Genomic DNA, 26,022 nt, shown 5'->3' with positions numbered 1-26,022 from the left:
TCCCAGCCCTGGACTTCTCTGAGGTGACCCCAAGGACTATTCAGAGAAAAGGGGGGCATTGTTTCCATATGGCTTCGTGCCAGACTGGTCAGCAGAGGCCAATGAAGTAACCCCTTGACAAGAAGTGTTGGTCTGAAATCTGATGAAATGGAGGCGTCCACAGGCTGTCAGAACCCCTCCCGGCTGACCTCAGCTGCTCCCTGTGCTTCTCAGGGAAGAGTCCGCTATCAAACTGCCCTGTGATCAAGACCCGGTGCTCCCTAATACACCCACTTTCCAGGAGCGTGATGCTCAAACTGCAGGCTAAGACCCATGAGAGGTCATCAAAGCAGTTTCATGGATTATGTCCGGCAGAATAGCATAGAAAAGAAACTATCAGCATGCACTTGATACATTAAGCATTCTTTCTTGAAACTTTTGTTTCAGAGATGAGCGCACTGAGTCTCCATATATTATCACCATACCCCTGCCCCAAAAGAGACCCTGAGACAAGAATTGCGGGGTGGTTTATTTAAAGGGCAAGTCCAGAAAGCACTGGGGGTAGTGGGGTGCAGGAAATAGGAAGGGAAGAAAGCCAATGGAGTGCGTGTTAATGACTGGGTTACAATTACAGGCCACTGCAGCTCAGCTCCTCTGGGGACACCCCGAGAGACCCTGTGGAATATACCTCCGAGTTGTCCCACCAGCCCCGAGGGAGCTGAAATGCTGGTCCATAAATGCCCCTCCTCCATCGGTCCAGTCTCACCTGGCACTAGCCCTCTGGCACTTCTAGGATGCCCCGCACGTGGACCTAGTAGACCCCTATGGCCAGAGAGGAGGCGGTAGATTCTGCCAAGAGATGACTGTGATTTAGACAAAGCCATGGCAGTGGAGGTTAAAGAACACGTACCTTTTAAATGTACACCACGGTAGGTGAGACAGGCACTCACATATTCTGCTGAGAGTACTCTCCTGGCAGGCAAATGAGCAACAGGTATCGCGAGCCCTCAGCTGTTCCTCCCATATGACCAAGCGACCCTCGCTCTGGGGACTTTTTGGAAGAAACACCTACAAAAGTGAAAATTTAGAACTATCCCATATATCCAACCAAATGAGATTAAACCAATTATGCTATCTCCCTACAGTTGAATATAATCCCATTATTTTAAATGATGTTGAATATTTATTGTTATGGAAAAGTTTTCGAGACCAATTAAATGGAAAAAAAGAACAGGTATTATACTGGATGAACTCTCTGTACTATGTTGGAAACTTGTCTATAAATCTAAAACTATGCTCAAATAAAAAAGTGTATCTAAATATCTTTAAAAGCAAATATTTGCAGTACTCTATAATTTCTATTTGACACACACACCGAGAAGAATATACCTAAAGATCATCACAGTGGTTACCTCTGTGTGAGGGGATTAGGGAGTTTTTATCTTCTACATTTTACTTATCTGTATTTTCTCTTTTTCTACAATGAATATGTATTACTTTTGTAATAAAAAAATAAGTAAAGTTTATCTTAAACTATCTTAAATTTATCATAAATATTCTTTAAGCCCTGGCCAGTTTGGCTCAGCAGTTAGAGCGTCGGCCCACGGACCAGAGAGTCCCAGGTTCTGTTCCTGCTAAAGGCACGTACCTCGGTTGCAGTTTGTCCCTGCCCCAGTTGGGGTCGTGTGGGTAGCAACCAGTTGATGTGTCTCTCTCACATCAATGTTTCTCTCTCTCTCTTTCTCCCATTCTATCTGAAGGTGAGTGCAAAAAATGTACTCAGGTGAGGATTAAAAAATAAAAAATATATATTCTTTAAGACAAGCTTAGCAAAGAGGAAAGAAAGAAAGACTAGAGGCTAGAGGAAAATAGTATCAAGGAATGGTTTAACATTTTATTTGCCTCTGTATTCTAGTTATAAAATTATATATTCTGACTATGTAGAAAATCTGAATGTTATAAAAATGTATAAAGGATATAATACTAATCACACATAATCTTGCTTCTTGGAAATGATCCCTTCAGAGCAGACATTCCCGTTCTCCACTGCGTTACTATGGAACTGTCATACCATTCCTGGAGCTCCTCCTCTGGGGTCAGTGCAGCTGTGCTTCGACCCCCGGCAGAAGGTCTACCCGCAGGTAACTGAAGCCGTTTTACTCAAATGTTCAGAGAGGCAGAAGTGCCTGGGCAGATTATATGTGAAGAAATACACAACACTGTGAGGTGGGATTTGCACTCCAGGGTTCCCATGTAAGAGGAGACTAAAGTTACTCTCCATTATACTGAAATCACATCCCTACTTGGCCTTTTCCCTCCCCCTGACCTGCTTCCCCTGCCCCTTAACTGGGTTCTCTTGGAAGCACTTTCATAATAAATCACTTGCACATGAATTCTCATCTTAGGGTCTACTTTTAGGAAACCCTCCTACAGTGTTGCTGTTGATGCTTTAGTGCATCTCCTTCCATTCTTTTTTTTAAAATATATACACGCAACAAATGTTCTATGACTATAACACATTGTACTTTATAAAATCTTTGGTATCTGCTCTTCCCAGAAGCCAGTGCTGGGAGAGCCATGATTGGCCACATGATTCATGGCATCCATGAAATGTTTTAAAAATCATGGCTGAGGAGAAGCAGAGGTGTTTCCTGAAACTGAGTGCAGAGAAAAATCTATCCTGTAGATTGTAGAGAACCACCTCCTCAACAACTTCCTGCAATGATCATAGTAATGAATTCCACAAGCTGATGACAAAGAGCCAAAGTAATGTGGTTGAGGGAAAGAGCTCTCTGATGCTTTGATAAAATCCAAGGATTAATCAGTGTATAATTAGGGGTTGCACAAGAAAAGCCTGCAGGGACAAGGTGGATAATATAATCATCATGTAAAGAAAAGTGACTGAAATTTGAATTATTGTCTTTTGCCTAACCCTTTTACTAAATTCTTAATTAATTTAAATAATTTTAGATGATTGAATTTTCTATATTTACAATCCTATTAGCTACAAATAATATTTTTCTCCTCCTTTTCCAATTTTTTAACTCTTGCTGCATTGTTAAGAAACAGTAAAATTATAAAGATGACAGTAAAAATAATTATAATAAATATAAAACATCACGATATTGGTATAGAAACAGCAGGAGCATCTAGTACAATTTTTTGAGAAAGTATATATGCAACAAATATAGCCTGAGGGAAATATACTAAAATAAACTTTGTATATTTTTTATTATAATAGATGTATCAATGTGTATTTATCTATCTGTCTGTCTGTCTATCTATCTATCTATCTATCTATCTCTATCTCTATTCTCTCTGTGTGTCTATCTCCTGCTTGTTTGGAATCCTTATGACCTTACTTTATTACATTCCAGACCAAACCCTGTTTTCTTATCCTTGACCTTCACTCTCTTGCACTCAAATGGTCACCCAAGTCCTGTTGATTTTTCCGCTTACACATCCTTCAAGTCTCTCCGATCCTGTCCTTCTCCACTGCCATTTCCTTGGTTCAGCTAACCCATTTCACACATTACTGCTAGAGAGAACTTCCAACCGTACAAACTGTATTATGTCCTTTCTGATTTGAAATCTTCTGATGGCTTTCCACCGTCTTCATAGGAAAATCTCATGTTTAGAATGGTACTCGTAATGTGGCTTACCTCGCTAGCTTTGTCCCTGGTCTTCCCACTTCTCACACCAGTGTCTGGCCATGTGACTGCCTTGCAGCATCCTGAAACCGTCAGAAGAACTAAGAGTCAAAAGTGACAATTGTGAGTTAATTAACAAAATGGGAAAACATATGATGAATAAACCCCTCTCTTAATTCCTTTAAACCTAGGATATGTGGGAGGAATGGAATAATAAAAGGGTCCTTAGTGGTACAAAGTTTAGGAACCACTGAGATGCAGATGAAACATATATGATCATAAATATGTATGAGGGAAGGAAAAATAATGTTACTACTTGTATGCCCCTGATCATACGTGATGGATCCAGAGGCTGGAGAGAAATGTGGAAGGAAAGGTTTTTTAAGGATAAAGCCTATTTTTCTTCACACAACCTAGGAGTGATGTTACCAGGGAATTTCAACTGTCTTAGGAAAAAGGGAGAATGAGTTGAAAGTCACCAAAAAATGTGACTTATGAGGTCAAATATGTAGCATTAGCCTACGAAGAGAATGGACTGAAGGACATTTATTTAGACACACACGTTAGGAGTGGAGCGAAGGTGTTTCCCTGTGAAAACTCTTGTGACATAGAGCAGTGACCCCCAACCATAAAATTATTTTCGTTGCTACTTCATAACTGTAATTTTGCTACCGTTAAGAATTGCCATCGCGCCCTGGCCGGTTTGGCTCAGCGGTTAGAGCGTCGGCCTGCGGTCCTGAGAGACCCGGTTCGGTTCCCGCTAAGGACATGGACCTCGGTTGCAGTTTGTCCCCGGTCCTGGTCGGTTGTGTGGGAGGCAGCCACTCGATGTGTCCCTTTCACATGGATGTTTCTCTCTCTCTCTCTGTTCCTCTCTCTCCCTCCCACTCTACCTGAACAAAAAATGGAAAAATGTCCTCGGGTGAGGATAAAAAAAAAAAAAAAGAAGAATGGCCATCGGAAATATGTGTTTTCCGATAGTCTTAGGCGACCCCTGTGAAAGGGTCATTCGACCCCCAACGGGGTCGCGACCCACAGGTTGAGAACCGCTGCTGCAGCCATTGGCACCTGCTGCTCCTCCAGATCCTGCTGTCTCTCCTTTCCTCGTCTTCCCTCTGCTCTGTCCCTCGGTACCTTCCTCCACTCCCCGCCGTCACTCTTCTCTACGTCTGTGAGGATGTCTGCAAAACTCCATGACCACGCCTGTCTCCTCTCCCAGGGATGCTCTCAGCATTTTCAAGCTCAGCATCATGAGTCCATCCCCCAAGCCACGTCCCCTCCTGATTCCCGCCCCATCCCACGGCAGCAGCCGGCATGAAGCTGTCATGGTCCACGCCCGTTCAACCCTCGGACCGTGGCATTCTTCCCTCCCCACGTCGCTGCCGTCGCCCTGGCACAGCGGGGCCGCCCTCACCTCTTCGGTGCTGCGAAGATTTCACAAACTTACTGTTGCTTCGCTTCTCAGTCCATCTCAGAAAAATTAATCAGCCCCCAGATTTGTTTTTCTAAAATGCAGCTTTGATGAGCAGGTGTCGGGCTCAAAACCCTCCATGGCTCCCCATTGCCTATCAAATTAAGTCTCTTCTCCTCGGCTCGGCTCTGGGGCCAACCTGTTTGGGACAGGATTTCCTACTATCCCTTTAATAAACTGGACTCCTCGGGGTTCTTGGGTGCATCCCCTCTCTTTCCTGCCTGTCCTCTGTCTCCCTCCGTTGTTGTGTGGTTTCTTCCCACCGGAATGCTTCCTGCCTCCTCTCTGCCATGGAAGGTTCAACCTGAGCTCATTTATGAAACCCTGATAGCATCAGCTGGGTGATTCTTGCCACCCGCCCTCCCAAAACACTATTCTCTTGATCACATTGTGCTTTGTATCATTTTAATGCGTGTTTCAGAGCCCTGAAATCTCAGAAAGTCCTTGAGGGCAGAAGCAATGCTCCTCATTCTTGCAGCCCTAGCACCAACCACAGTGTAAGTCCTCATAATAGGTGTTGAAAGAATCTTTAAATTATTAACATTGCTGAGACTTGCCGAGCCCGGCCACATCTATTGACAAACCACTCCCTTCCTTAGCTCTGCTACTAAAATCACACTCAAACCCACCCACCTGCACCCTCCTCCCCAGCCACGCAGAGCAGCACAGCCCTCATTACAGACCCATCTGAGGCCTCTCTCTTCAGCCCCAGATCTCTAGCCCTGAGGGTGTCAAGCCAACTCCCCGAGATTAGAATCTCAGTCTCAGGGTTTAGCCGACTTCTGAAGGCCTCCTTCTCTGTCTTCCTGTCCTCGGCTTCCCGCTTCTGGGACAATCCCCACGCCCAGGAGCAAAGCCAAAGCTTGACCCCCCAAGGCAGTGTCCCCTCAGAACCAGCTCAAGAGCAAAGAAACCCTGACTTCCCCGAGATCAAAGCTCCGTGCAGCCGGATCACCCGTGGCCTAACGCCACACTGCTATGGCAACATGAATTTTAAGCAGACATCGGCAGAACCTGCCTCTTCTGTTTCGACAACCCGGGAGCCAGCCTCTCCGGGGTGGGGACACCCACAGTGAGGATCCAGGATGCGCCCGAGGGACCTGAGTCATTTTCTGGGGTCACCCTGTAGCTGACATCCTGAGGCCTGATGTAGGGAAGGGAGGGGGGATCACACTCTGTTTCCAGAGAGGAAGCATTGCTCGGGAAGGTGCGGGGGCACCAGCCGCCTCAAGGGCAGAATCCAACCAGGAAACTGAACACAGTTCCCCACTTCTCCCCCCTCCAGGAAGCCAGGCTCTCCTGTGGCTTCTGCACCCATGCAAAGATGACTGACATGGTGCCCGTCCCAGAGATGCCACCATCTCTTCGGGAGATAAGTCACATATAGAAACAATACAAATTATTGTATCGCATTGTATTGCATTGTGTTGTATTACATTGTATTGTATTGTATTGTAACTGAGGGCATACTGGAGATCCCTCACTTCCTGTTAAGCTACATACTGGGACCACTGCTCATGGTGGCACTAAATAAGCACCCAAAGCCCCAGCCAGGCTGGGGTGTCCCACGGAGACAGGCAGGGAGGCACAGGCCCCATGACCTCTGTGATGTCCCCACTGGGACCCTGGCAGGCTTAGCTTCAGGCCCTGCTGGCCTCTAGAAGAATGTTCTTGCCTCTGGTAGTCTCCCTGCTGAGTAAATATTAGAACAGATGACGTCACATTGTCACCATCAGTTCTGAGTGTGAGTGAGGAAACATTGCCCTCATACATTCATGTTGTCAGAAATCTGAATTTGTATAGGCTTCTACGGAGGCAATTTGGCGTGGTGGGTTGGTCTTCAACATACGCTCGCTTTTTAACCCAGAGATCCCTCTTTTTTGTTTGTTTGTTTTGTTTTGTTTTTTATGGTACATGCCCCTAGTAGGAACCGAACCCAGGACTCTCTGGTCTACAGGCCGACGCTCAACCGCTGAGCCAAACTGGCCAGGGTGATCCCCCTTTTTTTGTTTCTGTCCTGGGCAGGTGCTTGTAGAGGGGCAGAGACGGACACACCAGGATGTTCAATGCAACATTGTTTGTTGTCGTGAAAAACTGGACCAAGCATGATGCACTAGTTTCCTGCAGCCGCTGTGACAAAGTGCACAGACGAAGTGGCTTAAAGCTAGACACGTATTCTCTCGCTGTGCCAGATGTCAGAAGTCCGAAACCAAGCTATCAGCAGGCCCACCCTCCCTCTGAAAGCTCTAGGGGAGGTCCTTCCCGGCCTCTTTGAGCTCCTGGTAGCCCGGGCAATCCCCAGCAGCCCTGGGCTTGTAGCAGCATCACTCCAACCTCTGCCCCATCTTCATGTGGTCTCTCCTCTGTGTGTCCTCTCCTCTTCTCTGAGGATTTCAGTCACTGGATTTAGGGGCCATCCTAGTCCATTATGACTAGTATTTGAGAAAAAAAATTACCATTAAGGATTGTTTTTCTTTTCATTTTTGGTATATGCCCCTAGTGGGAACCGAACCCAGGACTCTCTGGTCTGCAGGCCGGTGCTCTAACCACTGAGCAAACCGGCCAGGGCAAGGATTGTTTTTAAAAGACACTAGAAATGTCAGATCAGCAACTACTCTGAAGTCATTGACTTTTCATCCTGCTTCAACGAAAACACTAGAGATTCGTGAGAGATGTAAAAGTGAACGAGTAAAAGGGCCACCAACGCACAATGTCCACCTCACTTTACGAAGCATCTGTATCATCAGGAGATGTTTATCTTAATAGGTGTTGCGTAAGCCCTACAAATTAAATTCCGTGACCGTGACAGTGCCAGGGGCCTGCACGCCCGCAGTCCAGGAGCTCGGCTGAAAATCCTAGTAGACATGTTACTACGATGCTTCAAATGATCTTTCCTTGAAGCCAAGAAGAAGGAGAGGGACAGGATTAGCACAGAGAAGGACCAGGGCGGAGGACTCTACGAGGAAAGCAGAGACTTCTGTAATCCAGGTCTTTGAAATACCTCATTAATAGCACACACAATAGAAGCTGATGACTTGGGTCAAGTGTTTGGGTCCCACTGAGAATGAACCCTGCTATACTCACAGAGCCAGTGGCCATATTTCCCTGCTGGCTGAAATAGGCTTTGCTTTCTCCTATTCCCTTGGCCTCCAGGAACTGAAGCCCAGGAGAGATTTTGGGTCAGGTCCTTACAGAGGTGGATGTCTTCTTCATTCTGTGCCTTCTCGTTTCATATGGATAATATCTCACTGTGTTCTTTTGCATTTTACTGAAGGTACTGAGGTTATTTTCATATGGTTCTGGTCTCCCCTACTACATGTTCTTCAAGGGAACTAAATCTTTCCATACAATAGCTCAACACACACACACACACACACACACAAACACACACACACCATAATCTGGGGCCAAGACATTCTCAAAGCTCTTCTTTGCTTCAATACCACCTTGCACATAAAATAGCAAATATAGCCCTGGCTAGTTTGGCTCAGAGGTTAGAGTGCTGACCTGCAGACTACAGAGTCTGGGTTCGATTCCTGGTCAAGGGCACGTGCCTCAGTTGCAGGTTCGACCCCAGCCCCTTGCAGGAGGCAGCCAATCGATGTGTCTCTCTCACGTCAATGTTTCTCTCTCTCTCCCTCCCACTCTGTCTGAAAATATAAAAATAGAAAAATATCTCGGGTGAGGATTTAAAATAAATACATTAAATAATTAATTTAATTTAATAAAATGGAGTAACAGTGGAGAGGAAAATAGTATAATTTGACAACTTGGAGCAATACATACACATGAATGTCTATGAAATAAATTCCAGTAAATGTATTAAATATATGCATGATGACATATGTATAATAGTGATACATATAAAGGCAGCTGTGTTGTGTTATGATGGAAAAGAGGGCCCTGGCCCTGGCCCTGGCCAGTTTGGCTCAGCAGTTAGAGCGTCGGCCTGTGGACCAATGAGTCCCAGGTTCGATTCCAGTCAAGGGCACATATCTTGGTTGTGGTTCATCCCCAGCCCTGGGAGGCAACCAGTCGATGTATCTCTCTCACATCAATGTTTCTCTCTCTTTCTCCCTCTCTCCCTCTTTCCCTCTCTATCTGAAGAAAAATGGAAAAATATCCTCGGGTGAGGATTAAAAAAACAATAACAAAAACTGGCAACTACAGTGGCTGCCTGTTCTTGTAAATAAAAATTTTTAAAGAAAAGAAGGCCCTGAACGGACTTCTAGTTCCACAACAGGACAGCTGAGCTAAACTCCCCTCTGTTACCAAATGTGGAAATTATACCCGATGAGGGTAACAAGTACATAGGCCCGGCAAAGAGCAGCAGGAGATGGCCAGGGCCCAGAGACTTGGAGAGCCAGACCGAAGACCCCCTGCGTCAAACTGGGAAACAGTGGAAAGGGCAGGCACTTCTCCCTAAAGCATAACCAACATAGAATGGGAGCTGCTAACAGAGAGGACAGAGAGAGGGGGACCACGACCCAGAGACCGTGGATGGGAAATCTGAGAACGGAGACAAGGCACGGCCCTTAGACGGACGCCCAGCATCCCCACGGGATGCATTCAGGCACCGCCACACCCAGACAGGTGGCAGGGAACCTGCAGAACCATCAAGACAAACACCAGGTCTTGGAAGCACAACAGAAGAAAATAGATAAAGCAACAGCAACTGGACTTCCTGTCAGCAACAAGTCGGGCTGAAGACGATGAAGTCATATCTGGAGAAGAGAGGGGAAGTTTTTCTCAAGCTCTCATTCTTGATTCAGCTAAATGACCATTTAATAGTAAGGGTAAAAATAGTAAAATAGCAATGAGAGTAAAATAAAGACAGTTCCAGAAAAAAGCACACCTCAAAGCCATCAGTGAAAGAACCACTAAAGGATGCATTTCAGCACCAAGAAAAGTGTCTGGAAGGAGGAAGTGGGATCTCAGGGACAATGGTGAGCAAAGACCTGGGTGAAATATAGTTGAAGCTAAATAAGCATTGAGTATAATACACAATAACAACGATCATAATGACTCATTTGTTTAAAACCTAATGAGATGAATAATAACCTAGAACAAAGGCTGGTAAATTTCGGCCCTGCAGCTAAATCCAGCCAGCAGCCTATTTTTATGTGGCCCTCATAATAAAAATGGTTTCTTCCTTTTTAAAATTGTGGTGAAATAAACATGACATAAACTTACCACTGTAACTATTCAGTGTATAATTCAGTGGCATTAAGTACATTCACACGGGGCGAGGAGGGTAGAGATCTTGTTTTGCCCTTTTTTTTAGTGTTACAAATAATTAGGGCAAACTATTAACACAAGTCAATTCTAGGTGATATGCATATGGATGCTTGTTTTATTAGTCATCGCACTTTTCTGTATTTTTATCGTTCCAAATTTTAAATATACTCAACATACACACAAAGAAAATAAAGTGCATTGAACTTCGATTAGAATGTTTCAGCACCTGATAAGTGGGGAAATCACATCTGCAAAATGAGGGTGCTGTGCCCCCACCATGCGACAGAGAGGAATTCACGAAGGGACTCTTTTTTTTTTTTTTTAATCCTCACCTAAGGACATTTTTTTTTCTATTTATCTTCAGATAGAATGGGAGGGAGGAAGAGAGGAAAAGAGAGGGACTGAGAGAGAGAAACATCAACATGAGAGGGACGCATCGACTGGTTGCCTCCTGCACAACCCCAACCAGGGCTGGGGACAAACCACAACCAAGGTCTGTGCCCTTGACGGGAATCGATCCCACGACTCTTTGGTCCACAGGCCGACACTCTACCTGCTGAGCCAAACTGGCCAGGGCTTGGAGGGACTCTTTAAATGTTAAGCCTGTACACTGTGCTCATCCAAACCCCCAATCTCCCATGATCAAGAACTTCAGGACAAGAAAACATGGTTCAGGAGGAGACACGGGGTAGCAAAGGCTCGTTAGATGCGCCGTAGAAAAGATTTCTTTCTAAAGGTTCTGAGACGAGACCTGCTGTCATTCTGCCCAGGACCAGCCCAGAGCGTGGCCTTGGTCATGAACCTCACTGTCCCCCAGCACCCTCATCTAACATGCTGTGCTCACCTCTCCCTAAACCTCGTGGGGTCAGGGAGAAGAGGCGTCCTTCACAACACCCACCTTCTCGGGAACATCGCGTGATGCTTGCATGGGCATCGTGGTCTCCAAGCTCACTGCTGAGTTACTGCTGCGTTGGGGTGTGCAGTGTCCCCACTGCAGCCCGTGCCAGGCCCACACCCCAGTGGCCCGTGCACGCACCACACAGACACCGTGCACGCACAGACTAGGGTGTAACACGTGGCCCTGGGAACCTGCAAATCCATGCACACACGCAGGCATGCGCACACACCTCCAAGCACCTGGGCAGACTCCCTCCCCTCCTTGGATGTGGCAGACGCTGACGAAACCGGCACCTAAACCCAACCCAGCTGGCCCTAGTATCTCCTCCTACTCACGAGGTCTTTGAGGACCCTGGTACTGCTTCTCAAGAAGAAAATGAGCCTGGTCCTCCCTCAACCCCCTGCCACAGGACCATACACAGGTCCCTCCCCTCGGTGGAGAAGTTGGAAAGCTGTTTCGGACACCATCCGTTACCCTCATATCTCCCGCTCGGCCCCTGGGTGCCCCAGCCCCCCGGGTGCCCCAGCCCCCCAGCCTCAGCTGCTCAGCAGGAGCTGGAAATCACTTGGGCTGAAGAGAGAAAGATGAGGTTTAATTGGTTTCCGGTCCTAGGAGTCAGAGCTCAACCCACAGAGATGAACCCCAAAGGGTGAGCGTCTATTGGCTGCGGTCCGGTCCACAGGCAGGGGAGGGAGTTTTCTTTCTGCAGGAGTTTCCCCGCAGAGGCTCAACCCGCACCCACTGCCGCTAGAAACAAAGAGCAGCAGCCCCTCGTCTCGTCCCCATCGGGGCACAGCTGCCGGGAGGACCCTGCAGGGGCCCCACAGCCAAGGGCATTGCCAGGAGCCCTGAGGCCCGGCGAGAGGCTTCTCTCTCAAGGTCCCGCCTCGGCCAGCTCCAGGGCTCGGGCTGAGGACAGGACAACGCACACGGGGGGGACCCATCCCCCCCCTCCCCCCGCTCCCAGTCTGGAAGAAGCACCTGTCCCTAAGTCCCTCTTCCTTCCCCAGTCCAGGTCTCTGAATTTTTAAGGGGAAATCCCATCACCTCCCTTTGGGGATTCGTGAGCCTCTGACTCCCTCTTCTGGTGAAGTGTGAGGAGGACTGGGTCTCTGAGGCCAGGCTGAGCAGAGGTCCACGTCCCCTCACTGTCCCCAGCTCTCTGGGCACCCAGGGACCTTGGAGTACCTGACGGGCACAGACTTCTTAACATTCCTCTTCCTCTCTCCTAGCACACGAACGAGGGACAGCACAGTCTCCTCTCAGGCTCAGGGTCTCCAGTGGGCCACCAAGTGTCCCCTCCCACAAGGCAGAGACAGCTGCCTCAGGACTCCTGGAGAAAGGTGGGTTTCAGCAGAAGGAATGCAAGCACAGTCCTGACCCTCTGACAACGGCGATGGGCTGTTACAACGGGGTGTCTCTGTCTCCACTTCTGCCGTGGCCCCAAAGGCTGAGAGCACGGCGGTAGCCACCAAGCGCTTGCGAGTTTCAAATGAGGCGCTTGGCCCGCGCGCGCGGGAAGAACCCAGGCTGCCGGAAAGGATGCACACGCGTCCTGGTCCTCCACCTCCAGCGATTCCGACACCATTGGACTGGGTGTGTCCCGGACACTGGGTCTCTCTAGGCTCCTCAGAGGGTCCTAAAGTCCAGACCACACGGAGGATCGTCGTACCAGTGACTAGGGGACGAGTGGAGAGACACATAAAAATATGGTCCCTGGATTTCCCCTCCCTGGACTCCACTCGCCCTGGATGCTTCTTGTCTTTGGACAATGAAGTGCCGGAGGCAGAAACTCCCTCGTGTTTGAACTCCCCTCTGGGGTCTGTGACTGCACTTGAGCCCGGACTTTGGTCAATCCAGCCGGTGAATCCTGCAGACTCTGGTCACTGACACTGGGGATCCACGTGGGCATGGTTTCTCTTTAGGGCCTGGGGGCCTAGGAGTGGAGCCCACAACACTCGTAGGTGAGTTTGGGGCTGAGATTCTCCTTATTTCCAGACACACCGGCTGCTGGGAGACAAAGGGTGTGGATGCTTTGCCTTCCGGCTCATGTCAGACCAGCTGTGCAAAGAAGGGCATCGAGGTAACTGGCCCACTCACCTTCCAAGAAAGACCTGGCCTGTTTCACTTACTGTGGGAGAAAAGGCCCCTGGGCCCTAGGTGAGTGGCTCTTTGGTGAGCCCGAAGGAGTGGATTCTGCGGAATCGAAGCTGCAATGCTCTTTGCACACGAAGCAGCTGTTTTCCTGCAGGGCCCACAGGTCCGGGCTTTGGCCGTGCACCTGCCCACCATTCATCGTTAGACGTGTGCAGAGAGAGGACTCGGCGGCCCCAGTGTGCTGGGCTAAATGAGGTAAGTTGTCCGAGGGTAGGAGCAAAGGTGGGGCTTCTATCTACTAATTGAATTCTGATCAAGCTGAGGATGAAGTGGGGAGGGGTGTCATGAGCGGCTGGACCAACCACGTGAGTTTTTTTTTCTTATGATGATGTTCCAGGCATCTTTAAAGAAATGTTTCACTCACCATGTAACCCTTCATTTCAACCCACTGTCCCCTCCAAAGATGACCCCAGCAGGACCCCCTGGGCAGAAACCAATGACAAGGGCAGATGCCCAGCAGCCTAGGGCGTAACCTAGCCTTTATTGCAGGGCTTCTCGGCCATGGTGCTGCTGAAGGGTAACGTTTGTCGTGGACGTTTGTCGTGAAGGGACGAGCCATCCTGTGCACTGTAGGGTTTTTACCAGCATCCTAGCCTCTACCCAGTAGATGCAGGGAGTGTCCCCAGCCAGTCGACAACCAAAACTGTCTCCAACGCTGCTCGGTGTCCTCTGGGGGCGCCGTTGTCCCCCTGTTGAGAACCACTGCTCCCGCTGAATTCTATGAAGTGGGGAGTTACGGCTGCATCCCTGGGGCCTAGCACGGTGCCTGCCACACGGTAGGGGCTCAACAAAGACTTGTTGAGTGAATAGCTGGAGACGAGCTCAGAGAGGGCCCCCTGCAGAGGCGCCCACCGGACTGGCTCAGCAGACATGGCAGCGTGTGCTCAGAGCTCCTGCAGCAGGGAGCACGTGAGCCAGTGGGCACCAGTGTGTTCATGCCAAGGCCGGGCTTCCCACAGGTGCTCCCAGCCAATGATCTTGCCTGGTGGGTGCTGATGGCGAAGCATCCCCGCAAGACAGGACCCCTCCAACAGTGACTCTGGCTGAGGGACATCCCAACAGCCTGGCCAACACCTTCTTGGAACTGTGCTGCCATCAGCACTCCCCCTGTCCACTCCTCCTTCCCCGAGGGCGGCCCAGCACGGTCCGAAGGCCTCGCCCCTTCCCCAGCGCCTGCTCTTTATTCTTCACCGGTGTTTCCTCAACAAACCCCTTGCCTGCCTGACCCCACCTTGGCATCTGCTTCGTGGTGGATCTGAACGCACCCCTGGTGTTCTAGAAGGGAGCCTTTCCCCAGCCCCACTGCATGGTGCCACACCCGGGGGCAGCCCTGGCGAGCGCCCTGGATGAAGCCTCGTGCACAGACCAGTTTAGGCAGAGAGGGAGTTCTTGGAAGTGACGCAGTGTCCCTTCGTCAGAACAAAAAACAAAGAAGACGCGTTTGACTCATAAATAATAGCTCAGGAATAACTAAGAAAACCAGACACACAGTAACATTTCAATCCGAGAGACTCTTATGAGTTAAACTTCCCGTTTTAAGGCAGCAAGTAAAGTCATCTGATCCGCGTGCCTTTCTTCTGCCCAACGGAGGGGAGGTCAGGGGCAGGGAGGGAGCTGGCCCCTGGGAGCCCCACCCGGCGCTCTTCCCCAGATCCATCCCAGCCCTCTCGGCCCCCAGCTGTGATCCTAATGCATCGCTCCAGAGTCCCTGGGCCCCATCCAGCGCAGCCTGCCGGGAACACCTGCCTGATCCAAGGCCCCTGGCTTGGCAGCTTCCCCTAGGCCAGGCTCTCCCAGGGGCAGATGACCTCCTTCTTGACGGCCTGGTCACCCGGTCCTCCTGTCCCGGCGTCCTCTGAGTCCAGCAGGCAGCTTCCACTCTCCACAGGCACATCCATTCTGATCTGGAAAAAGCTTCAGACGCAAGAGGAAAGCAAGTGTGGGGGGCAGGGGAACACCAAATGGGAAGAATCAACAGGCATGCACACCCACAGACATGAGCACACATACACGTATGCACACACCCACAGACATGTGTGCACACATACATGTGTACACAGAGAGACATACATGCACACATACATGAGTGCATACACCCACAGATATACGTGCACATATACACTCATGCACACAGACATGTGTGCACACAGTTATGCACACACCCACAGACATGCGTACACACATGCATACATGTGTACACCCACAGACATGAGCACATATACACACATGCACACACACACAGTCACATGTGCACACACATGCATGTGCACGCCCACAGACATGAACCCATATACACACCCACAGGCACATGTGCACACACACGCACAGCACAGTGCTCCCTGGTTCTTACTTTGTCACTCTCCTGGATTTCAGCCGTGGCAGCTGCTGACCCACATCCCCCAGGGGCTGCACCTTCCCGTGGGACACAGAGGGGCACTTGGGCGAGAGCCTGGCGAAGACCGGGGAGGCTAAACAGCCTCGCCTCAGAAAACTGCTGAAGGACAGAGCCACGCGGGCCTTGAGAGGGGCCCTGGGCGGGGGCCGGGGCCACGCGCAGTCGGCGGAGGCCTCACTGGTGTCCGCGTTGGAGGGTCCGTGGCTGGCATTGGACCCACCGGCCTCCCCCTTCTGCTCCGAGCCCAGGGAGCTCTCCAAAGCCACTGAGATGGGCGAGGGGCAGACGGTGCTGCTGGGCCTCCGGATGAAGCGGCCTGGCGAGGGGAAGGGCTTCCTGGGGGAGCGGCAGGAGGGGGCGAAGGGGCTGGACGGAGAGGGGGGCACGCAAGTCCCTGTGTACACGGCCAGGTGGGGGCTGGGAGCGGTGTGCTGGCCCGGCTGCAGGGAAGCGAAGGAGAGCTCAGCGTGAGTCGGGCGGCTGGTGGGGGGGCCCAGGAGCTGCCCTCTGGTAACTCAGCCCCTGCCAGTGCCCCGAGCCCAGGTCTGCTACAGCTGTCCCCTGGGAAGCTGGGGAGGGTGCCCAAAGCCATACACAGGCCTCCTGCCCAGGGGCCTGCCTGTCCCCAGGCCCTGGCCACAGTCCCCAGACTTGGGCGCTTGCATCGCAGGGCAGACTGGTCATCCTCCAGGCCTGAGACGCTGGATCACCTCAACTTCAGTCCCCCAGTGAGCAACGCTCCGTAGCTGCCATGTACCGCCATCCCTTCTCTGTCCCTGGTTCCCAGCCTAAGGGCTGGAGGCATTGCGACCCCTTTTCATCGAGTGGCAGAGAAGGCAGGACCACCCACCCTGACCCGACCCCCACCTGTGTCCACACTGACACTTCCCTGTGCCTCGCGCAGAGCAGGGTGGCCGGGAGAAGCCCGAGCGGCACCGGGAAGGGTCAGGAGGAAGCAGGCCAGCAGGCCAGGAGGTTACTCAGTGGAGAGGTATCTCCACCTCCCGGGCCACATGGCCCGCGTCTGGGGACACTGGGGCCGGAGGGCCATGTTTTCAGCCAAGGAGCCGGAGAGAGCTGTCTATGCTGGAATTTAAATCGGCGTTTCCAGGGGGGCTCTCTGCTGTCACCCCACTTCCTCCCGGAGGGCATGGGCCACTGGCCGGGGTTTGCCGTGGCCCATCCTGAAGGCCTCCTGTGGCCACACGCCGCACCCAGGCCCAGAGCGGACGGACCTGAGGATGTGCTGCGGGTCCTGGCAGGGAGGGGACCTCTGGGAAAGCTGGACCAGCACCGCCTCCAAGAGAGAGTTGGCAATGACGTCACTGAAGAACGGCCCTCTTGGAAACTGCCACAGCCACTCAGGTCCCGCCTAGAGGGACCTGCCTGCGCGGGACCTGAGCACTGGCCCGGGAGGGAGGAGGGGCTGAGAGGCGGCTCCCTGCTCCTGCGGCTCGTGGGCCTGGTTCCAGGCCACCTGCGTGTGCCAGTCCCAAGCTGGAGATGCAAGGGCGGTCACATCCAAGAACAGCTTTTGGAGGAAAAGCAAGGCCAGGAGGCCACAGGGGGCTTGCTGGGGGGTGGGGGTGTGGGTGGGGGACTCCACTCTCTGCCACCTGCCTCCTGAATCCAAGCAAGATGCTGGGTGAAACAGCAGCTCGGAGCCGCTGATGCTGCCCAGATGCTCAGACACCCACAGGTCAGCAGACCAGCCCTGGGCCAGCGGGTTGTTATACCAGCCGAGTTGTCATTGTTGTTACGAGGCAGTGAGACTTAGCAAATGCGAGGTTCTGGGCTGAGCACTTAATGGCTTATTGCATGTACTCCCCAGAGCTGCTCGTGGAGGGAGCTATTACTATGCTCATCTCACAGACGAGGAAACTAAAACATCGAGAAGCTGAGCCCCTGGGGCACACCGCTGGGAACGGTGGTGCAGGCTTGAACCAGGCTTGCTGTCTCCATAGTTTGCATGTGTGACGGCTAGCTGAGTGTCTCAGTGTGGCCTCCAGACCAGCCACACCAGCATCACCCAGGGTGCCAGTTACAAAGGCAGATGCCCCAGCCCAGACCCACTGACAGACCCTCAGGGGCGCGTGGTTCGGGGAGAGCATCTTCTGAGTGACATCCAAGGTCATCGTTATGCACAGTACGTTTGAGGGGACCTGAGCTAACACCTCCCTTCTATGGGGACATGGTCTCCATGTAGGGTACAGTCTGCAAAGATGAAGGATAACAGTGGGCTGGGGAGAAGCTGGGCCCTGATTTAGGGCCAAGAGACAACTGTTAGGGGACAGAGAAGGACCCTAGAAGTGATTGAGCACGTCCTGTGTGCTAGGTGCTCTACGGATCTGCAGCTGCCCCACTTTAGAGACAGAATATCGAGGGCCAAAGGGGCTCATTACCCTCCCCGGGCTCTCGTACCAATCAGTGAGTGTGGGATGCAGGCTTCCAAGGCGGCCTCCACCATTCCTGCCCCTGCCCTCTGGGGGGTGTGAGCTGCAAATGCCATCGGCAGTCATTCCCATGGTCAGGCTATGTGACAAGCGACTTTAAGAAAGGATTATCCGGGTGAGCTGTTGTCATCGGGTGGACCCTTCACTTCTGAGTCTAGAGGCCAGGACGAAAGTCAGAGAGGTCTGAAGTGTGAGGGAGGGAAAAGCACCCCACTGCTGGCTCTGATGGGGGGTCCCCATGGCAAGCAATTCAGACAGCTTCTAGAAGCTGAGAGCACCCCCAGCTAATAGCCAATGAAAACCTGGAGCCCATGCCTTGGCCGGGTGGCTCAGCTGGTTGGAGCATCATCCTGTACACCGAAAGGTTGCGGGTTTGATTACTTGGTCCGGGCACATTCCTAGGTTTGGGGTTCGATCCCCAGTCGGGAAGTGTACAGGAGGCAACAGATGGATGTTTCTCTGTCACATCAATGTTTCTCTCTATCTCTCTCTAAAAATCGGCATAAACCTATCCTTGGGTAAGGAATAAAAAAAGAAAAAACTGGCGCCCTCTAGCCTACAAGAAACTGAATCCTACCGACCGTGTGAATGAGTTTGGGAGCAGGTTCTGCCCAGCGGCTTCCAGAGAACATGGCCAGCCCGGCGACAGGGGCGCGCGAGACCCTGAGCGGAGACCCAGCCCCGGCTCACCGGGACAACCACGAGCACATAAATAGAGGTTGTGTGTGCCCATCTGTTGGTGGCAGTAGGTAACTAACACGGCGACTAAATGAGAACTTGATCCCAGGTCTATGTAACCCCAAAGCCCTTGCTTCTTCTACCGACCCATACGGCCATCCCATTGCCTCTGGGTCCTGGAGAGTGGACCAGAACTAGGAAATAAGCTTTGTCATGAGGGGGAAGGACACATCGAAGTGCTCCTCCATCAGCTACCTGACTGAGGACGCCCCCTCCGGTTCATTAACTTGAATCCCGCCTACTCAGAATGAGTGATAAACTCCTGTTACGATCCCCACTTCACAGATTTAAAAAATTGAGGCTCGTGGAGATGATGCAACTTGGCCGAGATCACACAGCTTACGACAGGACGAGCCCCTCCATATCACCCACCCACCCAATTCTGTGCGCTCTACCCCGCCCCTCCCCCAGCTCCTTCTCTTTTCCGGGATGAATGACAGTACAGTGAGGAAGGTGGCCGCTGTCCGGCTTCACGGGCCTGGCCTGAGAAGCTCCTTCCTTCCGGGCCAGTAGCCATTAGCCCACCTGGCCCTACACCCTGAGCAGGATGCCTTTTCTACCGGCTCCCACCATTCTTCCATGGCCTCGGCCGCCCCCAGAGGCCGGGGCTCGCGCTGGGAGACCCAGCCCTTCCAGCCCACGCCACCCCCCACTGGCGTGAAGCAGCAAAGCGGCGGCATGCAGGGCACATGGCAAAGAACTGAGACACGACAGAGACACAGCGCAGGACAGCTTGGTCTGGTCTGGTTTTGTGCCGCTGTTTTATTACGCAAGGGAACCAGGAGAAGTGGGGGACCGAGCACGAAATGGAGCAGGTGTGTTGTCATGAGGACACAATCACAGGATCTCAACGAAAGGCAAAGCAGATGGTGCCAAGTGAAGTGATTCCCTTTCCACCCAGGAACTGATCGGCAACTCACATGGGCCCCGTGGCCGCCTGGCCTCCTGTGTCCTGGGAGCAGGCAGGTTCAGCATGCAGTGTGCGTGGTCCCCCGCCAGTCCCTGCTCACTCACCCTCCTCACTGTCCCCAAAAGCAAATGAGAAAGCTTGGTCCCATGCAGAAAGACCCATGTCATCTGTCACAGCCCAGCGCAACAGGGCTTTACTTCCGCCGTGAAACTCGGGAGCCAAAGACTGACCAGTCTCTACATACGGCCCGTCGGCCCTCTCACAAGAGCTGCGGACAGAGGACATCAACCCCCTAAGCTCCTCCCCGAACTGTACCCTACTGGTCCCTGGAGCGCTGGGAGGGCTACACTGCACGACTTTGAGGAAGGACAGAGGTAAGATGGTTTGCCCTCAGCAAGTGCCCTGCCTAATAAAGAATGACAAGTCCCGGACTGGACAGCACTGACTGACGTGAGAAAGCACACGCTGACGACGGTGATGACGAAGACGACGACGATGATGGTATCTATCTCTCTCCGCCAATGAATGAGGACCTCAGCCCCTTCATTCTTTATCCAAAAAGATGCTTCTCTGAAGCTCATTTCACCTGGACTGTCTGGAGGCTGCAAGCCTCTGTCCTTCATCCCCACCAGCTACAACTCCCCACCACGTATAAGGGGGTGGAGATAAACGGGGAGGTGAGAACCCACCCACCCTCAGTAATTGTGACTAAGAACAAACTCGGCAGACAGGTGTTAGCAGGGCCTTTGCAGGCAGGTGTAACTCAGGCGCCCAGGGGCACGCACCTGCAGGGAGACCCTACCAGTCCCCTGGGGGGATCTCCAACTGCTTTAGAAGCAAAGTCGAGATCGGAGTGGTGAGGATGGGATGGGGAGCTTCGCTAGACTCTCTGAAACAACTGTGCTGGGGGCTGGGGGTGCGGGGACGCCTTCTCTTTAGCTTCCCAAAGCAAACGGTGGAACACAGATCAGCCTGTTCTCCATGGTTCTCGCTATGAGCGCCCCCTATGGGAAGATGGGTGGTCACACAGGAACCGAGTCAAGCGCCCTCCTCCACCACTGCCCACCGGCCCCTTGGTTGTTGGAGCCAGAGAACCAGCTTGCATTGCCCAGGTATGGGGAAGCCCACCAAGAAGGAGGTCGGAGGAACAGGGGATGAACCTGTTCACCCCACCGCCCCACTGATGGGGAATGGACTCTTCTAGACTCTGCCCCTGCCTTTGTTAGCCTCTCCCAAGCGCATGCCCGCCACCCCCAGGGATGACAGATTTATTTAGGAGGCAGCTCCCTTTTGAGTTGGCTCCTACGGTCCAGCTTGCTCATGACCTGCGTGATGTCCACTGTGTTGGCTGCTTCTCGAGCCTTGGCTTCCTCCTCCAGCTGCCTCAGGATGACGGGGCTCGGGCTGGAGCGCAGGTGACGCCGCATAAAGGGCAGGCTGGAGCTGGAGAGAGAGGCGGCATCGGCGGTTAGCAGAAAGCCACGCGGCCTGCCCAGCAGTGACCTCGCAACACCTCTTTAACTTGGTGTGGAGGAGGGCCTGGGAGGCCAGCGTCTGGACCTGCCCCCTCCTTCCGGTGAATTCAGGTAGGGTCTCAGAGGGGTGTCCGACCCTGGCTTTTTCTCTTCCCTCGGAGCCTGGGACCAGAGTAGCCCCGCTGACACTGGATTTTAGGCACAGGAGAGGCTGCTGGGAAGGGGATGGCTGGGCACACCCTCAGCCTTGGGAGTCAGCCTGTCATCTAGCGTCCTGGGGGCTCTTCCTGGGAGCAGGAGCAAGGCGGGTGAGGTACTGGACGCCCACGGGTTCTGGCCTCAAGGAAGAGCTGGGGCATTTGTTTTCAAACGCCAAGGTTCCGGGAAGGAGGGAAGGAGGGGGCTGGTTGAGAGCTCAACGGGCGGGGGAAGGGGAAAGGCCTGAAGTGCGTTAGGGAGCTGTTGGCACTGTGCCCATGCACCCAGTGAGTCAGAACCTTCCACAGACGTTAAACACGGGTTCCTGGGACCAACTCTCTCGACCACTGTCCAGGGGGCCAGGACAAAGCTCCACGTGTCTGACGGCTGCAGGGGACAGTGAGCAGCCAGGCCACCCACAGGCGTGGAAACAAGCATCCTAGCAGCAGCGAGGACCTTAAAACCGAGGCCGTCCCCAAATCCCCATCGAGCTCTGCGTCTGCTCTGGGGGGGAAGAGGCTTCCTAAGAGCAGGCCACGCCTGACTCGGGCCCCCCAGCCCTGCAGGGAAGGCCCAGAGCTCGGTTTCACTGGCTCTGGAAGAAGAACGTGTTATGATGGTCTTATTCCCGAACATCACAGAACAAACACACCCCAACGCCCAGGTGCAGGCAGAGCCTCGCCCGCCCGGTACAAAAGCATTCCCGCCCGCGTGCGTGGCCTCTCTCGGCCGCGGAGACAGCAAGGCCTAGCCATGCCTGCGGTCCAATGCCAACCCAGCTGGAGAGCCCGGCTCATTTCTCAGGTCTGCCCCAACCAGGGTATCAGGAGAGAGCACCGTGAGACTCCCCAGTACTTCCCGGCAGAACTGGTGGGACAATTAGACCCTTTCTCGTGGTTGATAGGAGAAGCTTTCAAGTCCCCAGGAAACTGAACTGCCTTCCATCCCTATAAGCCCAGAAGAGCACCACCAAGACCTCCTTGCTCTCCTTTTCCTAGCAGCGCCGTTATCCTCAAGAATAAAACCAAGTTGGGTTTTGTTAAAGCTCCTTTGATAACGGCTCCGGTCCAACCACCGTTCCTTTGAATGGACTGGAGTCGCCGGAGAAGAGCTCAGCATGGGCTGAGCCGCAGACGGAGACATTCCCGACAACGCAGGGACAGGTCACACGCGGCGCTGGGAATACCCGCGCCAAAGTCGCCCGTCTTTGTTCAAGCTGCCACGCGGTTACTCTTTTGAATCTTCAGTCCTCGTAGATCAGAGAGCTTCAGCCAGGGTGCCACAAGAATTTTTAAAACATGCAATACCTGACTGTTACTCGGGGGTCCTGACCTCTTTTCTCGTCTTAGATGGTCAAATAAAAAAAATGACAGCAGCCAACACAACAATGGCCATCTGGTGTGAATGTCGTCTTGAAACATAAATATTTAGGTCATATAATAGAGTTGTATCTTCTTGTTTTTGTTAATCCTCACCCGGGGATATTTTTCCATTGATTTTTTTGAGAGAGTGGGAGGAAGGGAGGGAGGGAGGGAGAGAAACATCAGTGTGAGAGAGACATATCAATTTTATGCCTTCCACACAACCCCAACCAGGGCCAGGAATCAAACCTGCAACCCAGATACGTGCCCTTGACTGAAATCGAACTCAAGACCCTTCATTCTTTAGGCTAATATTCTAACCACTGAACCAAACAGACCAGGGCCAGAGTTGCATCTTATTGGTCACGTCGCATAATCAAGTTGCGTCTGATTGGTTAATTCTTGGTACCGCAAATCTTTATATGCAAGTATAGGCTCCTGACTTTTTTTAAACTCACTTTGGAGCAAAAAGGGTAGGTGATTACTATTATCTTTTTACTTTTTTTTTTTGTAAACCAATCAAAATTATACCTTTTTATTTTGGTCGGATCAGCAAAAAATTTATTTTTTAGTATGTAGCAGAATTGTAGTAATGAGTTTACTTGTGACATGAGGTGAAAAAGGTTGAAAATCGCTGCCATAAAGGTTTCTTTGTCCCAAAAGAGCTCAAACCACCCCTCAGAACATTCTTTCATGCTTTGAGCCAGGGCTCTGGCGGATGAGATGATGTACATCTCCAGTGAGGAAGGTGACAGTGGGGGTGCTAATGGACACTGGGGGGTCCCCAGTAATGCTTAGAATGTCACTGTTTCCCCTAACAGTCGGCCATTTTGGGGGAGCAATCTGCTATTCTCCAGAAAGTCTGAGGACATTACAAAGATACAAGCATGAGCCCTGGCAGGTTTGGCCCAGAGGGTAGAGCATCAGCCTGCAGACCAGTGAGTCACAAGTTCGATTCCCGTCAAGGTCACGTACCTCGGCTGCAGTTCATCCCCAGGTCATGCAAGAGGCAGCTAGTCAATGTGTCCCTCTCACAACGATGTTTCTCTCTCTCTATCTTCCTCCCTCCCACTCTCTTTGAAGATAAATAGAAAAATATCCTCGGGTGAGGATTTAAAAAAAAGATGCACCCTGGCCGGTTTGGCTCAGCAGTTAGAGCGTTGGCCTGCGGCCCATAGAGACCGGGTTCGGTTCCCGCTCAGGGCACGCAGCTTGGTTGCAGTTTGTCCCCGGCTCTGGTGGGGTCATGCGGGTGGCAGCCACTCGATGTGTCCCTTTCACATCGATGTTTCTCTCTCTCTCCCTCCCACTCTATCTGAACAAAAAATGAAAAAATGTTCTCAGATGAGGAAAAAAAAAAAAGATGCAAGGGTGTGGCTAAATTAAGCCCCATACATGGGTTTGGAGGTGGTGTGGCAATTAATAAACCTGGTGAGTTGCAAAAATAAAAATAAATATTTTAATTAAAAAAAAACAACAACAACGAGTGGCTTCCATTTGTAGTAAGTGTAATTATGAGTCTGATAAGACTCTCTCAAACCAGCACAAGGCGAACAAAACTCACAGGCAGTAATGACTACGGCAGTCCTACTAGGGGGACTTCAGGGCATTCTGAAGCCAATGGGGCAACCACATCTTGAGAAATACTTCCCAGTCCCTAACACTCTCATCAGACAAGCATCTCAACCACGGCCTTCGGGCTGAAAGAGACCCTCGCTTCCCTGTAAAGAAAGCGGCAGGCAGCCAGCCATGCCGGGCCATTCCACTTGCCTTCTCTTGGTGGTTTCCTGAGGCTCGATGGCTTTGGCCAGCATCTCCTTGTAGATCGGGGACTTCAGATAGCGAGCATAAGAATCCTAGCGGAACAAGAGAAGAGGAGTAATTACGAGAGAAGTGTCAACGCAAATGAACACACCGCCGTTTTCGGGCCCTCCCCCAGCCATCAGTGGCCAGTTTCAAAGAACCGAAAGGCATGTCGGTGTGTGTCCAAAGCAACGGACCTCAAGTGCAGTCCCCGGACCAGCAGCCCCGGGTGCACCCCGCAACGTGCTGGAAATAACACTCTCAGGACCACCAGACCTACTGACTCAGGAATGCTGAGGGCGGTGCGGTCTGAGTGGTAATAAGCCTCCAGGTGATCCTACTGCCCTTCAGTTAGCTCATCGGAGTCCATAGCCCCCACCCAAATCCACATCGGGGCTTCTCCAGTGAAGCAAGCACGACACAGAGGTTCCTGCAGCCAACCTGTCCCGCCCAGCACCCCTTCCAAGGAAATGAGCAGCCATGAGCATGGAGCCCGCTTCAAGCCCGCTAAACCTCCCTTTCTGCCCTGAACGTGGGTATCGAGGCCAGAGAAAATCAAACAACGACCCAGACCCAGATTGCTCCTGTGTGGGTATTTCCTGGGACCCTGGACAGGCTCAGCTCTGTCACCTCATGAATGCTTGCTACTTCCAAGCACACTCCACACCACTCTGCTTGCCACAAACACGGAACAGAGTCCACAGCAACAACCGGGGACTAGGGGTGTTCCCTGCATGTTGTACCATGTTAAAGACTGAGCGGCAGCAGCAAACGTTATGAGACCTGCAGAGAACCTGGGAATAGGGACTGGGGAACCACTGGGTCGTGCTGAGTTTGTGATCCAGGAACGTGACCTGTAGTGACACAGAGTCCAATAAGCATACAGGGGTAGGCAAAAGTAGGCTTACAGTTGTTCATATGGAAAAAAGACATGCAGCCCTGACCAGTTTGCTCAGTGGTTAGAGTGTCAGTCCATGGACCAAAGGGTCTCGGGTTTGATCCCCGGTCAAGGGCATGTACCTGGGTAACAGGTTGATCTCCAGCCTTGGTCAAGGTCATGTGGGAAGCAACCAATCGATGTGTTTCTCTCACATTGAGTTTCTCTCTCTCTCTCTTTCTCTTCCTCCCTCCCTTCCACTCTATCTCAAAATCAATGGAAAAATATCCTCAAGTGAAGATTAACAAAACAAAAAGGAAAAAGGTTATGATTATTGCTATGGTTTTATTAACTCTGTGTTTCACATACTTACAACATTAGCTTCCTTTGCCTCACCCCTGTGTATATCATTATTAAGT

At 51.8% G+C, this 26,022-nt stretch overlaps 1 protein-coding gene across 3 annotated transcripts in view; it reads right to left on the bottom strand.

Moving 5' to 3' along the window:
* Positions 1-15,165: 15,165 nt before the first annotated feature.
* The window catches only part of RGS9 (regulator of G protein signaling 9), a 51,766-nt gene continuing 40,909 nt past the window's right edge, over positions 15,166-26,022 (bottom strand). Inside the window, exons 16-19 of one of the 3 annotated variants that reach the window (XM_036268376.1) lie at positions 24,694-24,779; positions 21,215-21,332; positions 15,744-16,228; positions 15,166-15,307 (exon numbers count right to left, since the gene is read on the bottom strand). In XM_036268376.1, coding sequence (XP_036124269.1) covers positions 15,172-15,307; positions 15,744-16,228; positions 21,215-21,332; positions 24,694-24,779 — 825 coding nt within the window. In that variant the 3' untranslated portion in view covers positions 15,166-15,171. Of the gene's footprint in view, positions 15,308-15,686; positions 16,229-19,723; positions 21,333-24,693; positions 24,780-26,022 lie in introns of those variants that run through there. The other 2 variants (XM_036268377.1, XM_036268378.1) reach the window with 2 other exon arrangements.

Source organism: Molossus molossus, unplaced genomic scaffold (assembly GCF_014108415.1).
Source record: "Molossus molossus isolate mMolMol1 unplaced genomic scaffold, mMolMol1.p scaffold_m16_p_19, whole genome shotgun sequence".
In the NCBI taxonomy this organism is placed as follows: domain Eukaryota; kingdom Metazoa; phylum Chordata; class Mammalia; order Chiroptera; family Molossidae; genus Molossus; species Molossus molossus.
This window is presented reverse-complemented; position numbering and strand designations above follow the sequence as displayed.